Below are 17492 nucleotides of genomic sequence, written 5' to 3'. Positions count from 1 at the left end.
ACGAAAGCTGTTGCAGCCAAAGGGCAGCTCAATACAGGATACATAAATGAACTTCAAATACTCCATCTTGTCAAACACTGGCTTATGACCAGGTTACAAGGCAACTCCAAAACCTCAGAAATTCAGATGGAGGTAAGAATATTCTGCCCCTCAGAGGTGGGGCACCTTTGAGACAGGTGCCAAAGATGGTCTGCAGTGAGGACTAACAGTGGCTGCAGCTCAGGTGAAACATGTTGCCCAGGTCTTGGCTGCAGCAGAGCTACAAAAGCAGCAGGAGATCATTGCCTTGCCTTGCAGAGGCAAGACACTGCCAACAAGGTAATTGATCAGCTGCAACTTGCTATTTTGGCAATATCTGCTCTCCTGCTGAGATTTTAATAGCACACTTAGCCTCTAATTTAGAAAAAAAATTATAGCGGGATGTCCCACCCTGATCAAGCAACTCCAGGAATATTTTTGAGACTATGCTTAAGCATTTATTAATTTATTACCCTGGATTAACACAGCATTTGGACTACAAATTCTGAATCTAGATCAAAGCTTTCAGGGAAGTTCAAACAGAGGATTTTGGACCAGAGTCATCTCAGATAGGTCTGAAAATAAACTGAACATTCTGAATGTACCATCTGTAGCAAATATCAATATAACACTCCCTCCAAAAATAAAAGAGTCATTTAAGCAGGCTTATTACTAATAAGTGTAAAACCTGTTTTAAAAGTTGCGCTTAAAGAGATTTATAGGCATCTTTCAGATGAGGATTTCCTGTTCAAAAGACAGCCTTAGATTAGAATTCCCCACTCAGATTGCAACAAAGCGATCAGTTGTGTAATTCCAAAATCCCATTCACTTACAGAAGATGTGAAATAACGTACCACTGTGAAGTGGCTGACAATCCCTGGACTCCTATGTTTGCCTCACTTTATAAGGGTGATGCCTTCCTAGAGATTAAACCATTTGTATTTAAACTATTTTGAACATTACGCGCCTGAAAACTACCAGCAATACAAGACAGACCTAAAACTCTAAAAAGACACATAGGTTTTCATTTACATCAGATTACTGGATCTTTAAATGAATATGCTTATAAGCACAGTTTTGGACAGGAATAACTTTACTGACTCAGGATAAACCTCATACCGCTGCACTGATCCTATTTCTTCATGTTTGCAAGACCTTATCATTGCCCCAATTACACCCTTTTGCCAAAATAAACAACATCAGGAAGAAAGGAGGCAGCAATCTGAAAAATGGCAAACATATTATTGCATGTTTTTTCAGGCTGTGGCACTGTGTACATAATTCCTAAAATCATTTTAGCTCATTGACTTGTTTTTGTTAACTCAGGTGAAAAGAATTTTATGGCAGAAATATGATATTTTCTGAACTTTGTTTTAAATGGATACTTCTTGCTATTGTTTTCCTGTCTCTGTAAATCACCGACTTTGCAATATGGCAGCAAGCCAGCACAGAAGATACCTATTTTAATTGAAGTTATAAATGAGTGTGGGCATTTTATTTGACAGAGATCAGTTGGCAATTAACTAATGTTAATTTAATGCAACTAGGTAGTAATGCAACCTAACTGAAGGGTAGATTCAGCCTTATTCACGCTGATCCTCCTGTGCCATTTAGGACCACGTTTTCCAAGGCAGTTAGAGCACTACCTTGAATGAGCGCTGCTCACTTCTCCACTGTGGGCTGGTCTAGAGAAGAAAAGCTGTTAGTGGCAGAGGCAGCTTCACGCAAGCTCTGCCCCTGACACATCAGCTATACTTCAGGCTTTGCTTGCAAAATCTCACAAGGCCAAAATACATAAATTCACCAGATTTCAGACTATCCCTTTCAAGGAAACTGCTCTCTTCTGGTGACACTGCTCCGTCACTTCTTACAATCTTAAGTATTGAATTTTGAGTTGAAGGTTCTTAAAAGGAAGGAGCAGCACATGTATGATGCACATCTTAGTTGAAAGAAGCTTGAGAACTTGTTTGGGTATAGTTTAACTTCATTTAGTCTGAAATCAATCGATAGAGTGGCAAGCTGAATGCATTACTATTCAGAGACAACACATTTCTTATTGATCAGAAACAGCTTGTACATTTCTTGTCAACTTGAGAACTCAAACTCAGAAATACCAATGTTAGCAGCCTTTTAAAATGCCACCCTTAGGCTCTGCCCAGAAAAATGATATCCACCAGCAGCCCAAGATGAGTAGTTTTCACATCTGCCCTTGCATCTGAGGAGAGCTTAACCTGGGATCGAGTGCTCAAAGCTTTACAGAGAAGTAAAAGCCCTTCTTCCTTAGGTTTCAGCTCCCCTTCATATATGGATAAAGGTCTGTTTGTAATGTCACTAAAGCTAACACACGCAAATGCATGTACCTGCTGCATTTTTTCATACAGTGAGTTTATTGCAACTAAGTAAGAAGAGTTCATACAACTGAGTTAAGTATGAGAACAATCTGCCATTCTCTTCTTGTAAAAAGACATTGAACAGCATATTCTGAGTGACAATAGCATAGAAGAATTTGGGGAATCAGATTATTTTGTCAGTATATAATTTACCCGTGCAAACCACCCACTAGTATTAATGGGAGCTCTGCATATTTAGCTCTGTTTCAAACCAAGATGGTACATAAAATAGCAAGGTCTCAAATTTCTTCTAGGATGAAAAATGCTAAAGTATTTTTTCTGCACCATTTCAATACATGTGTCTCTCATTTTCTCCCTCTAGCCACTGCTTATATACCAGTCCTACTCCAGTTATTGAAAATCAAATTAGTGGCTTTTCCTCACACTCAGATTTGCTCTTCCAAGCAGCAATAACACCTGTCTTGATGCTCTTCAAACACATGTCCCTGAAAGCAGATCAAAGTAAATCCACAGCAGAAAGAACTGTGATTAAAGAAACAAGGAAGGTATATTTACTGCACCTTCTCTTGAGTTGTCATCGGTATTTTGTATATTCAAACATAATTTCCCATGTAATTTAGAACATCAGTCTCTCACATGCTAGCATGTGTAGAAGGCAGATTACCCAACAGTATCAGTTCAAGAGAAAGTCTGCAAGAAGATAATGTAGTTTTCTGCTTACAAAAATGTCAGTCCATACTCCAAAGTCCAACATGGGACTTTTTTTAATCCAAACTCTGAAGGTGCTTTTTCTTTCTACAATGAGGCAGAAACAACTTACTTGCAATTAGACTTTTTCACTTCAAAAATTAGTGACTATGTTAAAGTGGCATATTTGTACTGCATAAAATTTTATTATAAAATGTAGAATTTTTACCAAAAAAAACCCTTAATGCAGGAAATAAGTTTAAGACTAACTTAATTGAAAATTAAAGTAATTGAAAATTAAAGTAATTGAAAATTAATAATAAAAGGATTAAAAAGAAAAAAAGGGACTTTTACAAATGATGCATATGAAGAGTGCATCACGTATCTTTATCGCCGCCTTTCAGTACATAAAGAGGGCCTGCAGGAAAGACAGGGATAAACATTTTAGCAGGGCCTGTTGCGATAGGACAAGGATTAATGGCTTTAAACTAAAAGAGGGAAGATTTAGACTAGACATAAGGAAATGATTTTTTACAATGAGGGTGATGAAACACTGGAACAGGTTGCCCTGAGAGCTGATAGATGCCCCATCACTGGAACCATTCAAGGTCAAGTTGGATGGGGCTCTGAGCAACCTGATCTAGTTGAAGATGTCCCTGCTTATTGCAGGGGGGCTGGACTAGATGATCTTTTAAGGTCCCTTCCAAAGTAAACTATTCTATGATTTTATGATTCCAGCAAAATGTTACGAAACACATACTTCCGCTCTTTGAGAAAACATTATTGCTTTCTGGTGGTAAAACGCTGTGAGATTATATCCTCATAGCCAAATAGTTGAGAATTTTGAACCCACGTTTTCTTTCTTTTCTTAATACTTGGAGAAAGATAAAGTATTTAGGGAAGTTGTGAGCATTTTAGCTACTTCATACTAATCGTCCATTCTCCTACCTTGACCTCTAGGTGGCACAAAAGAACCTAAACTACAAAGATCTTTACCGATTTTTCAGGTAATGTTACGCCCTCCCAATCAGCCAGCTCAAGGTAGCAATTCTAACATCACAAAACACACATCTATCTCTGAGCAACCTGGTCTCGTGGGAGGTGTCCCTGCCCATAGCAGGGGGGTTGAAACTAGATGATCTTTAAGGTCCCTTCCAACCGTAACAATTCTACAATTCTATGATTAACCTGCACTAAATAAAATGTCAAAACAATTATTAAAGTGCCAGATACTCTAGCTAGGCAGATCAGTTTTTACTGCTTTCAATGATGCATTGAGATATAAATCAATAATTGGTTCTCCCCAGTACACTTTTCACCTTCAACTTACAATACTTAAAAGGAACAGTAGGCTTACCAGAAATAAAGTTAAGGTTTACATTTAGTTTAATGTAAGGATTAATACGACACTACAAATACATACAATAAATACAATTTGCAATCATAATCCAGCAAGAAAAAAAAAATTAGCAATGAGTAAAATACATCAATTATTTTGTCTTGTTTTAGATTACAGTATAAAAAGCATGTAAAAAAATTAAAGGGTCAGTGAAATCACATCCAATCAATATTTACTGCAGCAGTAACTAGAAATGCTACTTTTTGACTTAAGTGATGTAGCTGTCAGTATGAACATAAGACTGGCATGTTCTGCATGACCACAGAGAATTTTTGCATGAACAGACTAGTATTATGCACAGCAGATGAAGTGCTACAGCAGCCCTCAGTCTCTGCACACAAGGATGGCACCACATATGCACTTTGTCCCGGTTAAGACATGATGACTTTAGACCTCAGAATATTTATTTTACTCTACCAAAAATACGCACGCATACACTGCCTTTGCCTCAATGCTGTCACTGATTTCCTTGATCTCTCATCTCAGCCAAATCTTTCTCACTCAACTCTGAGGATCACTCCGACCAAAACAAAAATCACCTTCCTCTCTTCACTGGCTCTAGCCCTCCGTACACAATTGCCCAGACAGGACTTCTCGCTATCATCCAAAACCATTCAGTCTGAAATGCCTTGACTCTTCCAAGACTGAACATGAAGCTACGCATAAAATTTGTCAAATTTGTCAAAAATTATGCGGAAGACCATTTGCATCAACACGTGATAAGAAAACATTGCATCATGTGCCCACAGTTAAACAGGAAATTAATTTCTCTCACCTGGCATAGAAATCTTTTGGTGGAACAACCTCCTGGAAGAACTGTAGCTGGTACAGATAAAGTCCAATCAAGTGTCCCGCACTGAATATAGCCATTAATACACACAGACAGCTGAATATCAGCGGATCAAATGCTTGGCAACAGGACCACCATGTGCACAGGCCCAAAAATACAAAGAAATACACAGCTGAGGTCAAAGATGGCACCATCATACCTGTGAAAATAAAACCATGGAGAGTTGGAAAGGTGTGCAAATATCACCATTTCTTAAACCTTAAGTATGACAAGACGTGTATTAAACAATTTAATCCAATTAGTGCTTATGCTAATTATTACAATTAGTGCTTAATACTGCTACTAGCTTTAAGATTAGGAGAAAGGGATGCTTTTTTTTTCCAATTCACTTATACCACACCTTAGCACTTAGTACACAACCACTCTCCAGACTTTCCTCCAAGATGAAATCTTCTCTTTGTAAAGATGTTTCACAAAGCATGGAGAAAACCAGAAATGTGGCTGCAAGGCCAGCCAACAGGGACACTGTGCCTGAGAGGGCTGATGTATTAGATCTTAAAATTAATTTTAAGTACAAGATGCTAAAATGGCATGATGGATGAACAGTGAAAAGCCTTCTCATATAAATCTTGAGATACACTGAGTTATTAAAAATGGAAAAAAACATGATGCACATACTGAAAATAAAAGGTATCTAGAGGATACACAGTAAATGTTTATTTTTTCTGAATTTTTAACTCATAGACACTTGTAATCTGCATATGAAAAATACTCTTCTGTCTTGTATATTGGTTTTGTTCTTGCACATGTAGCAGAGTATTTCACTTGTGGTAAACGAGACCCAGTGCTCTGTGGATAGCCTACAAAAATAAGTGAGGAAGCACGAAAGACATACATGTCTAACAGTGGAAACCAGGAGAAAATGACATTAAAAGAGCTTACATCCAGCATAGCAGTCTAGTGGAGTCTCTAAAGTAACAGTACTGAAGTTAATAGGGATGCCTGCCTCGATTTATTTTAAAGTTTTTCACTAGTGCATGTCTAAGAGCCTTCTTCCTTCGGGACAGATCTGCAGGATCCCAGTATCCCGTGGCTCTGGTACGCCCACTGGCCCCGCAGCTGGGCTGGCCACTCTGGCAGGAGGACCTGCGCCTTGCCAGGTGCTGGCTTGCCATGTGTTTTGGGGTCAGCACTTTGGGGGTCAGTCGCCGGTTGGATCGAGTCCAGGCACTGCCCAGACAGACTTGGAACATGCTTGAATGGTGGGCCTCTGCATTTGCACCCACAACCTTCGCAGAGCAGAGTCCTTGCAAGGGTGAAGAAGAGAGGGTCTCAGGAGATAGGGGGCTTCACGCTGGATTTTACTGTCAAAAATTGTCAAAAGCTGGGGTGGTCACAACTGTGTGATGCTGGGCAAAATATGTAAGGACCCTTGTCCATGATCATTTTGCCTGAGCTTCATCATCTCACTCTTTCACGTTGTACTTTAGACAAAGTCTTTAGACTAGGGTGCTTTTTCTCTGCTCCAGTGTATAACCTGCTGGTGTTTCCATAGGCTCACAGATTTAAAAGCATGATAAGACCACAGGGATCCTCTCTTCTGACTGCCTTCATGATGGAGTCTGTAAAACTTTGCCCAGCAATTTCTGCCTCAAGGCTGTAACTATTTCCTTTCTTCTTTCAAAGAGAGACTTCGTCTTTATTTAAACACTTTAGGAGCAGGAGAATACACTATATGCATAAAAAAGTTGTTTATTATGGCCAATTACTCTGGCTGTGAAAAATTCAAAATTTATTTCTGGTCTGAAATTGCCTCGGTTTACCACTTAACTATTGGCTCGTATTATAACTTCTACTAGATGAGATGTCTATTAAAAAAATGTAGCTATTTTGTACCTTTGACAGTATTTTAAGGCTGCAGTCAAATCATAATCTTTTTTTTTTCTTGGCATGGTAAGTCAGGAAGTATTTAACTAATTTACTTTCTCTCTGGAATACAGGCTTCTCAGACCTCAAGTCATTTTTGTAACTCTCCTCCAAACACCTCACAGCTCTTGGTGTGCGTTGGAGTCCTGCAGACAAGCTGCCCAATGCCACTCAGAAGAAATTGCCCCTGACACAGCCGTGTGATCCTTCTGCTTCATCCTCTCTGGGTGATGTTCACCCATGCAACTTCAGAATGGCATTGAAACCATGTGTATTTGCACATACTTATCACACTTTTTTTTTATTTTATGGCATCTCCCTTCCTTGATGCCAGGCACTATGGTGATCCACATAACCTATCTTTTTATCCCTTTTTAGATTTATTACTTAGCATTTGCTACATGTAAGGCTGTCAGATAACCTTACCTTACTGAAAGAGCTTGCCTTCCTAAAAGAGCCACACCTGACCAGTCCTCATCATTCAATACCATGTATTTTTTGTACTATCATTTCATACTTCATATACTAGTATACTTACAAGTTAAGTATACACTTACACTTTATATGTAAGGACTCCATTCAAGCACGTGAGTAGGCAGATAAGTGCAAATATACAATTGCATGATCCAATTTTAAATTCATTCATTACAACCTACAGTGATTTTGTACACTTCATTCTGTCTGTGGCTGTTTATATGGTACTAAATCAAATTTCTTATCAAAGGTTGGTCATATCGTATCAAAACAGCTATTTTTACCAATCAACATAAAAGTCCCATCAAAACCCAGCATGAAGCCTGCTTATCACTCTTTTTACACAGTGCATAGTCAGCCTATTATCTTTGTTTTTTTTTTAAGGCTATGTGAATACAGATCCTTTTTACACTTGAAAGTGATGGAACCAAATCTATGAATTCACAATATAGGCACTTATAATATGCAACCATTCACCATTTGGTTATAACAGTAGCTGTAAAAGTAATATATGGAATGATAGGGCCACACAGTACAAAAAAAATAAGCAACTCGGCATATTCCAATGCCTGCCAAAAAATTAATTTAAATAAAATCAGCAGCAATTTCTTTTCCCTGAAAAATTTCCATTGTTATTCCCGCAGGTGCCAAAGCGCTGAAAACTGATTCGTTAAATGCATAATCTAATGGGCTCTGGAGGAAATTTTTCAAATGCACCAACCTGCTGAACCAAGTAAAATTGTAACAACAACTTTTCCAGTGGTGATTATCATGTTGCCAATAAACTCCCTCAGTCTGGATGCTAGCGAGGCGATTCTACGCAGCAGTTTTAATTTCATGGTTTCCTCAAACTCAGCTTCACCACAGTCTTCGTCATCCAGATCTTCTTCATACATCAAAGCATCATCTGGCTCTAACTTTTCTCTTACAGCCTAAAAGAGGAGGGGGGAAAGAAAAAGAGAATGCAAAGGAGAGAGAGACACACACAAAGGAATCTGAAATTAAAAACCACACATATATTGTTTAACAATGATATTTTCTTACAATTTTTGGCTATGTGCAAGTAAAAAGAGAGTTACGGAAGATATACTAAAGCTAGAGTTGTACTTTGACGGCTCCCATGTGCCCAACAGGCTGCTTGTTCATTTTTATATGAAATTCCGTTTGATTTGCTCAGCATTCTTTCCATCATGCTGTCTATTATCTGTTAAACTCCTCTTTGGTTTGATGGCTTCAGGTATAAGCTCCAGCCAATAAGGACAAGTGCCCTCCTGGTTGATGTTCCTCAACAAACCTCATTTTTCAAACTCTTCCCCATGAACCCTTTCTCGGACTTTACATGCAAAACCTACAATGGAGTGGGTATGAGTGAACTGAGACAGGGAAACAAGCCTGAAATAAATGGACAGATAGCTCATTGATGAATGAAGGGCAGCCTGGGAGAGAAAAAATACACTAAGAGGCTCAGGGAGAGAATGAGAAATTGTGAGATTAGCTGATGGTGAAAGAAAAGGAGAAAAAATAAGCAAGAGAGAAGCAGTGAAAGCTTAAGTGATCTGCAACAATTTAGCAGGAGAAATGAGACCAGTGGCTTAGAACTACACAATGGAAAAGGAAAAGAAGGAAATGTGTAAAGGTCCCTCATACTTGAGCAGTTTGTTAGGATTTGGCAGTGGCCTTCACCATCAAGTCTCCATCGTATCTTGGAGACCAGAAGACATACACAGCTATTGAGTGATGTAGACTAAAATCACCAACCCACGGTGAGAATCTGCAGGATTAGCAGGAGGCCCACCCAGAGATACAATTTATGGAAAAATTAGTCATTCGCAGACATGTAGGGGCATATTTAAGAAAAAAAAGAAAAAAGTAATAGTTCTGAGCCAGGTTCTCACTTGGTGTATTAAGGCATAGCTTCTTTGGCGCTAATCTGAACTCATATTAGCTAACGTTCTGGCCAAGCAGTATCTCTGTGTGTAAAAGTGAGAAAGAGAGACTATTGGTACTTTTCAACAGAATGGCAGGTTTATATTTATTGGTGACCTTTGGCAGCAAAAAATTCCACGCTGACCGATAAGACTGCTGTAGGAACAGCTGAACTCTCAGCCTACTTAACCAAATTCTTCAGTACTATTTCATTATGTGGATTCCCAAAAGGAACAAAATTCCCTGTGGGATCCTTTATTTCACCTCTAAGCTTTATGCCAACTTTCTCCTCTTACTTTGGAGCATTAACCATGTTGTGAATGCCCAGAAAAAGCCTGCTTATTCTCAAGAGTATATATTTTACAGACAATGAAATATGTATTAAATACAGTAGGGCTGATCTGGGAAATCTACCTTTCTCTTGGACATATCTGGCTATTTCACTAGCTATTCCCATTATAAATGGAGTATACTAGCATTTCAATTGCTTTGCTATTGTCGCCATTCACTTATGGAGCTCTCAAGATACGCATTATCAGATCCTGGTGCAAAATAATGGAGAGGAAGATGACAGCCCAAACATGCAGTCACCACGTTTCGGCCCACACAGCACAAAGAGGCATTCTGTCTGTTCATCACTGCTCCTCATAACTGAGCTCCTACCTAAACAGGAGCTACTTAAATATTCAGAAACAATGCTGATAATAGGCTGAATGATACATTACACTCTAACTTCTGCCACAGCTGTTTGAGCGAGAAAGCCATACAAAGGGCAGAAGCTACGATCACTTCTGCTTGTGCTGTAATTACTAGATGAACCTGCTCCTCATCCAGTCCGTTTAGGCCCAATCCTGCTCCTCCTGGACTCTCTAGTGGTCTGTGCCTTCAGCTTAATATGACCCATGAAGAGTGAAACCTTCAATAGTGTTCATATCCCAAACAAAAGAGAATGATACTGCTGGACATTTAAAGGGTATGAAATGGCACGCCTACTATACGTGGATCTGTGTGAGGAAGAGCCTTGTTTCTTCAGCTAGTGCTTTCAATTTGCTGAAGACAATATGCATTAAAATGTGGAATTACTGACAAGAAATGTATAGGAATAATTTAAAAATAAGTAAGTTATTCCATAGGAGACTGACAGGACTCATATCTCTATGAATACCACGAATCTATATTAAACACGAAGACAGGATTCATACATTTATTACAGCTTAAGCCGAATGGGAGTTCTGTCTAAATTGCTGAGATAACACTCAATTATACATATGCAGGAACAGGAAATAAAAGTCTGAAGAGTCACAAAAGGAAATAATAAAACGTTACCATGCAGAAGCAGAAAATATTCTTGAGGTAGAAATGAACAAAATGAAAACATTTTTAAGTATAAATTGGAGGAAAACACACAATACCTTCAAACAGCAAAATAAAAAAGAGGACACAGAAGTAGAGAAAACAGCATAAAAACAGCCCAATGAAAGGTGGAACTTGATATCCTTTTCTGTCTCTTCCCCGCTACCTGCCTCCCTCACCTCACGCCCAGTTTCACACATTGATCTCCTCAAAATGGGTATTTGGATTTTCCTATCATGGTAACTAGGACCAGAATTTTTTACATTGCCCAGGCTAATCACTCTTGAGTCATTGATCTGAAGGACCTTTAGCCTACATTTTTTCTTAAGAGTTCAGTATTGATAAGCTAGTACTGACACATATGACACAGCATGCCCAGGGAGAATCACTAGGAAAGAGGATATTTCACTGGACCAGGATACAGCTGAGAAGATGATGGTCCAACATTTCTATGGACTCAGGCTTACACACCTTAAGCATAGCTAAAAGCTTGCAAGTTGATGAGTTACCAAAGAAGTTAACTTTCCTTGTATTTCTGCTTTTATTTAGATATGAAAATATGAATTCCAAGTTCTAAAAACAAGTTAGGTCCTCACAAACACTCACAGGAAATGCAGAACAACCTACTTCTGGTCTTACCAAGGTCATCGGCCGTTGTCAGCATTCTGAACCTCAGCAAATACCGAACTGATTTCCCAAGTTTTCCTTCTAAAATTACAAATCTGTGTTTGGAACGGGGGTTCTTAAACCACTCTCCTCAATTTAAGACAAGCTAGCAGGTAGGAAAACCTGATCATCAACAACAACCATAACCTGCAGTTTGGAAGCTTTTCCAGAACAGAGGCATACTGTCTGGCAACTTTTCAGTGCAGCCTGAATTATCAATGATAGGGCTGTACAAGGATTGCCCGGTTTCAGAGACCAGAGCTTTGCACCAACATGCTCGCTGGGAAAGGTGGGTTAGCTTCTGCATCTCTGTTCCCTATCTGCAAGTGCTTTTAAGGACAACACCTTAGTCCTCAGCCTTATTCTGTCTACCTCCCATTGGTATCATTCATGACCCAGTCAATGATTATTTCAGTGAAAAGACTATGACAACTAAACAACTATAGGTTTGATATTTTTTTGTACACAAACATATCTGTTTGTAATTCAGTAACCAAGGTGACGTCAAGTAGCTGAAAGGCCATGTTCCAGCGTATGTCAAAAAGACAAACTTTGGATTCCCGCACTCTCACATTCACCACCCACCAACTGGATTATCTGGGACAGCTCTCCAGTTTCTCACATTGAGAACTTCAAATTGCTGAAGGCAAGCAAACAGTGAACAGCTTTTACATCCAACATGGTGATAATGTGCCTGTTGTTTTAACACTTTCTGATGATTAAATAGCCATGCAAGTACGCGCTCATCACAGAACACCAGTACTCCAGTCAGACTGTTTTGCAAAGCTCTTTTTACTATGTGGACTAACATAAAGCTACAAACCCATGCTACATACGCTACAGTTAGAAAAATACTTTTAGTTCCATAATAAATTACTTATTATGCAATTACAGGATCCCTGTGGATGCTGATTAAATCAAATAAACTTCTCCATTCAAGGAGCACAGAGCATTTGTGAAGCCATAAACATGTGTTTCCATGACCTTTGCTCTGCAGAGCAGGGCTCCAGGACTTTATATAAACAAACTAAATGGAGTTTAGGTTTTTCAGCAATCGTGTGGAAGTCCCAGGAGTATTTATTCTACAACACTTTTTTAAACTGCCAAATTGAGATAGAGAACAGGCAAGGAAACAGTACAGCCTCTGTGGCAGCTATGGCAGCTACTATTGTGGCCAGGGCCAGAATGTCCATTAGCTGCTTTGGGGGCTGCTTTATTAACATCCAACTTTTAAATGTTTCATCTGGTACAGTATAAACACTACTGCACAAAGATATCCTCTAGCCCCAGAGATGTATTTACTAACAGGAAGCCTTAACTCCAACCTAAAACCTGTTCTTCCTTCAGGACACTCCTTGCTTTGTACCTACATTTAATGGTGTTGTGTCTGTAAACACAAATTTGCTCATTTATTGACTTTTTGATTCTAGAGAGGACATGAATGAAACTCTTCAAAAATTCAAATGAGCGCAACGAAATTTAACTAACCAGAATTGTTACAACGAAGGATATACAAGTCTTAGAAAGAACATAACTTCCATCCCTGCGAATGCATTGCATTAATTATCGAGAACTCTCAAGTGTGCACTGCTAAGCTCACAAGAATAAGTTCTCATGAGAGTTCAGGTGCTTCCTCCTTCCAGTTGGCTCATAAATGCTGTACAAATAGCCTCTTTTGCAGTATTTTGACATTTCCTCCCAGGCAGAACCAGGAAACAAACAGAGAGGAGTGAGAAAATGAAAAATAAGCCTGAGAAAAACATAGTTACATGAAGTTCACCAACTGTTTTTAACATGTTGCTTCCAGAATTTTTAACGAAGGTTAAATGGATACTGCTTTGTCAGCTCAATTTATCAATTATGTACTATGTGGGCATTGAAAAAGTTGTAGAGATGCAGTGATGAGCCTCATTATCAAACTTAATGTCAAGAAGACATTGTGTTTTCCAAGGGTCTGGACTGCAGATGGCAGAAACACAACCTGCAATTAGATTGCACGGCAGCACCGCCATGCTCCCGAGGCAACCTGCTTGTTGTGTGGTTATGCTCTGCAGAGCACCTCCAGGAAAGAGCACCTGAAACAACCTCCTGAGGAGCGGTGCGTGAGTTCACTGACTTAAACACGTTCCTGTTGCCTCTGAATTGCCAGGGGGTCTGGTCTGGAGGGCTCATCCCAACACCCAGCCACTTCCCAGAGCCTGCTCCTTCATGGGAAGCTCCGCAGCAGCCTTACCCAAACAGCCACAGGAACACAGGTTCGGCACGAGGGCAGAGATGTATGTTGCGGCAGACCCTGCTGTTTATTGCTGGTGATACCAGAGAAGTGCTTTCAAGATCTAGATTAGCTTGAAGGTGCACAGACGCAATTTATTAGACATCTTTAATAAGTCTGTTCAAGCTGTTGCCATGTCCAAATTTTTGGACTTTATTTTCATTTAAAAAACCTTAATGCTTACATTGAACAGCTGGGTTTGGGAATCATCTGAGACAAGCTATTTGATTGAACTGTTAGTGCCAGCAGAACTATAGAAATAGAGTCTCTCTCAACTATCACATTGCTTTATTTCAATTTCCTCCATAGTGCCTAAGCTGATGCATTCAATCTAATACACGGGGATTGGATGGAACGTACCATAACATGACTGAATTCCTATTTTCAAGCTTGCTCAAAAAGCCTTTTTTCCCCCACAAAAAAAAGATCTTTAATCTTTATCTTTAGAAATGAGATAGTTACAGGAGCAGGAAGAATTCATTACCTACCTGCTTTTAAGAGCAGCACATACCTAAAAAATGCATACAGAAAAATTATCAAAATAACACAATGTTTTTTAGACAGACCCAGCTGTGAGTACAAAAGCTGGAAAAGAAATTTAACCGCTAGTTGTTTTACCATCAAAGGCAGTGCAAGCCCTTAATGGCATATAAATGACTGTAGTTTTAACCTGCAGTCAATACTAAACCACGTTAAGGTAATCATTTATTGAATTTCCAATTTTGCAAGAAATTGAAGGACTCCACAGTTCTTCTGAAAGTGTCAGCATGGGAGGAGTGGATTTCCCTGCTGCTTCTGACATAGAAAAGCTACAAAAACTTCCCCACCAACAATTCCCCCATGTCATTCTAGTCGAGCTCTACAGAAATGGGACTGCCTAGAAAAAGGATGTTCTTTAAGGTCACCTCGCAAGAGATACATGTGGTGCTCAAGGGGAGCTCAGGCAGGGTTGCAGGACGCCAAAGGGGAACACCACTCCACACACACACAGAGGATGTAGGTGGAGGGGGGCGCTGCAGAATGCAAGGCAGGAGAGAGTAATAAAAGCATTTTCAGAGCTCAGCACTCCATACTCACAGGCACTGGGTGACTTGGGGGAAGACCCTGCTAAATGAGCCAAACTCCTCAAGTGTGAGACAATTGCAGTGAATGCTTTGGTAGGTGTGATGCAGAGGCATTTTGGAATTTAAACAGTATTCAAAAATTTATACTACACAACTGAACCACTGAAAAGAAAAATCCTAAATTAACTTGAAATCCTGTAGATCTTAATGAAAAATTTTATCACCGATAGATCTGAAGTGTGCTAAAGCTTGGGTTAAATGCCTACACAGTATTAGATAAATTAATCAGGGATGTACCATCAGAAATAACTTTCAGTGTGTTTGCAGTGTTTGATAGTAATGAATGACATACACTTCCCCAGTAAAATGTCCTGTGGGAAAGAGTCATTTGTTACAAAAAAGTAACAGCTATTTACTGGAAGCACATAAGGACAGAGGCATTTAGCAATTCAGAGGAAATGAAAAATAAAAAATGAATAAAGACAAGCACAGCTCTGAAGCAGGATAACAGGAAGGCAACTCATTAAATCCTGTATACAATAGATATTGTACTGAGAGGGCCAAAGATTACTTAACTTCCCAATGTACCTACGGCACCTGAGCAAACACCAAGTGATTTCAGCAAAAGACTCACTTGGCTAATATGGAAATACAGTTTCACATCTTGACTTCAAAAAGCTGTCAGGCATATAAGCCAAATGCAAAAGAGAGAGGAACTCACAGGCAGAGTTCAGTGGTTTGGCCAGAGATGATTAAACACTTTTTTTTAGTGAAAAGGAAATAGGAAGACTTGGGTTATGACTACAAGGCACAATTCAGTACAAACTCTAAATGAGTTAGTGCAGGTATGTGAAACAGCACAGCACCCATATGGAGTAATTCCTGGACCAAGACATATACACATTGTACCATTATCCATCTTGCTGAGAAGCACAATAAATAGCCCAACGGGAGTGCTGCGGTTATTTGCAGGATTGCCTCAGCTCATACAGAAGTGGCTTGGGTACTTCTCCAGTATCAGCCTTAAAAGCCACAGATTATTGGGATGAACAGGAGAACAGGAAATCTAATCTACAAGAGGATCCAAAATTACTTGACTTCTTTTGTCTTGCAGAACAGACTTTGAATAAATATGGGGTTTTTTCCTCCCAAAATACCAGAGAAATAAATGCTAGAGAAGGAAACAGTATATTCAATCAAAAGAGCCAAAGAAATAAAAGGGTTATAATGCAGTTATGTATACATGTACAATCTAAATTACAGGTTTTCTAACTACCAGCAAAGCAAAATTACAGAACAGGGTCCTCTCAGGAGCAACGGGATAAAGAAAAATTGCCCTGTTTTCAAGATGGTGCTTCCTACCTTCCAGAGGGAATTGTGTGATACAGCTGCCTGCAAGAGCAGCAGACTGAGTTCCGTGACACAAGAGACTCCTTCTTGTACTGTGTTAATCATCACTTAGGCTGTCTGAAGGCAATACTATTCCAGTATTTTGATCTCCTGGTTATTTACTCTGTACCTCAAAATCTGGAATCGAGGACTGTTAGATGACCAAACCAGTAAGCCCAGCGAAGAGCTGCCACAAGAATTTCTTCATACATCTGTCATGTTTCCAGCCAAAACAGGACAGGTGCATGCTGAAGTTTCATGCTGAACAGGTTAACGGCACTTCGTAATACATAATGTATTGCACTATGTAACATTATGTAGCTGAGGGACTGCTGTATAATTACGTATTTCTGTAAAGACTTATCCAAAGACATGTGCATCAAACCAAGAAGCTAATGTAAGTTGTAAACTTTTGACCCTTGTTAAGATGAGATGCATTAGAATTGTTACCGAGGGAGGCAGCTGGGTACGGTCTGGCAAACTTCACCACTACAAGCAATGCAAGCAAAGCGATAAGGGAGCCTCACCTACTTTCTTTAAACCACAGAAATAAGTTCTTAAATCCTACTTACACCACGTTCAAAGCACACTGAGACCAACTGGGTTTGGACCAGTTCTCCAGGGGTCAAAACCAAAGAAATATTTAGAACCAATTAGAAAAGGTAAGCAAATGCTGTGCTAAATAGTGATGCCAATGGAAAAAAAAAAGAGGGAAAAAAGAAGAGGAAAAAAAGAAGTGTCATCAAGAAGTGAAAAGAAGTCAAGAAGTTCCAACCCTCTCTAAGAAGTTCTTTTTCCCTCTTTATCACCTGTAGTATTTTCCACAATATTTTCCACAATAGCCATCATTTGCCATCTCTGGAGAGAAGCAAATATTGAAGGGGCAGAAGTTGCATATAGGAAGGTGTATAGAGAAGTCAGGGCCAGAGGGTCCCACGTCAGTGAGAGCTAATGAAGCCAGGTGAATATTTGATACTGGTAAAAAAAAATTAAATGAAGATACACACAAAACAATAAATAATCTCAGGAAAAATATATCCATTCAAGAAAAATGGGATGGCCGTATAGACAGGGTCATGGGCACCACTGTAAACAGCTCAAGGGAGATCTCCACATCTGAAGGCAAGAAAATTGGCAAGGTGTTAGCCACTACAAGGACTGGGACATCAGATCTTTC

General features: G+C 39.4%; 1 protein-coding gene across 11 annotated transcripts in view; it reads right to left on the bottom strand.

Moving 5' to 3' along the window:
- The window catches only part of PIEZO2 (piezo type mechanosensitive ion channel component 2), a 321861-nt gene that overhangs the window by 121073 nt on the left and 183296 nt on the right, over positions 1–17492 (bottom strand). For all 11 annotated transcript variants that reach the window (XM_074576625.1, XM_074576624.1, XM_074576616.1 and 8 more), the window contains exons 6-7: positions 8367–8577; positions 5231–5444 (exon numbers count right to left, since the gene is read on the bottom strand). Coding sequence is in view for 10 of the 11 variants with exons in the window: in XM_074576624.1 (XP_074432725.1) it covers positions 5231–5444; positions 8367–8577 (425 nt within the window). In the remaining variant the exon portion in view is untranslated. The remainder of the gene's footprint in view (positions 1–5230; positions 5445–8366; positions 8578–17492) is intronic.

The sequence above is a fragment of the Larus michahellis genome, chromosome 2, assembly GCF_964199755.1.
Source record: "Larus michahellis chromosome 2, bLarMic1.1, whole genome shotgun sequence".
In the NCBI taxonomy this organism is placed as follows: Eukaryota; Metazoa; Chordata; class Aves; order Charadriiformes; family Laridae; genus Larus; species Larus michahellis.
This window is presented reverse-complemented; position numbering and strand designations above follow the sequence as displayed.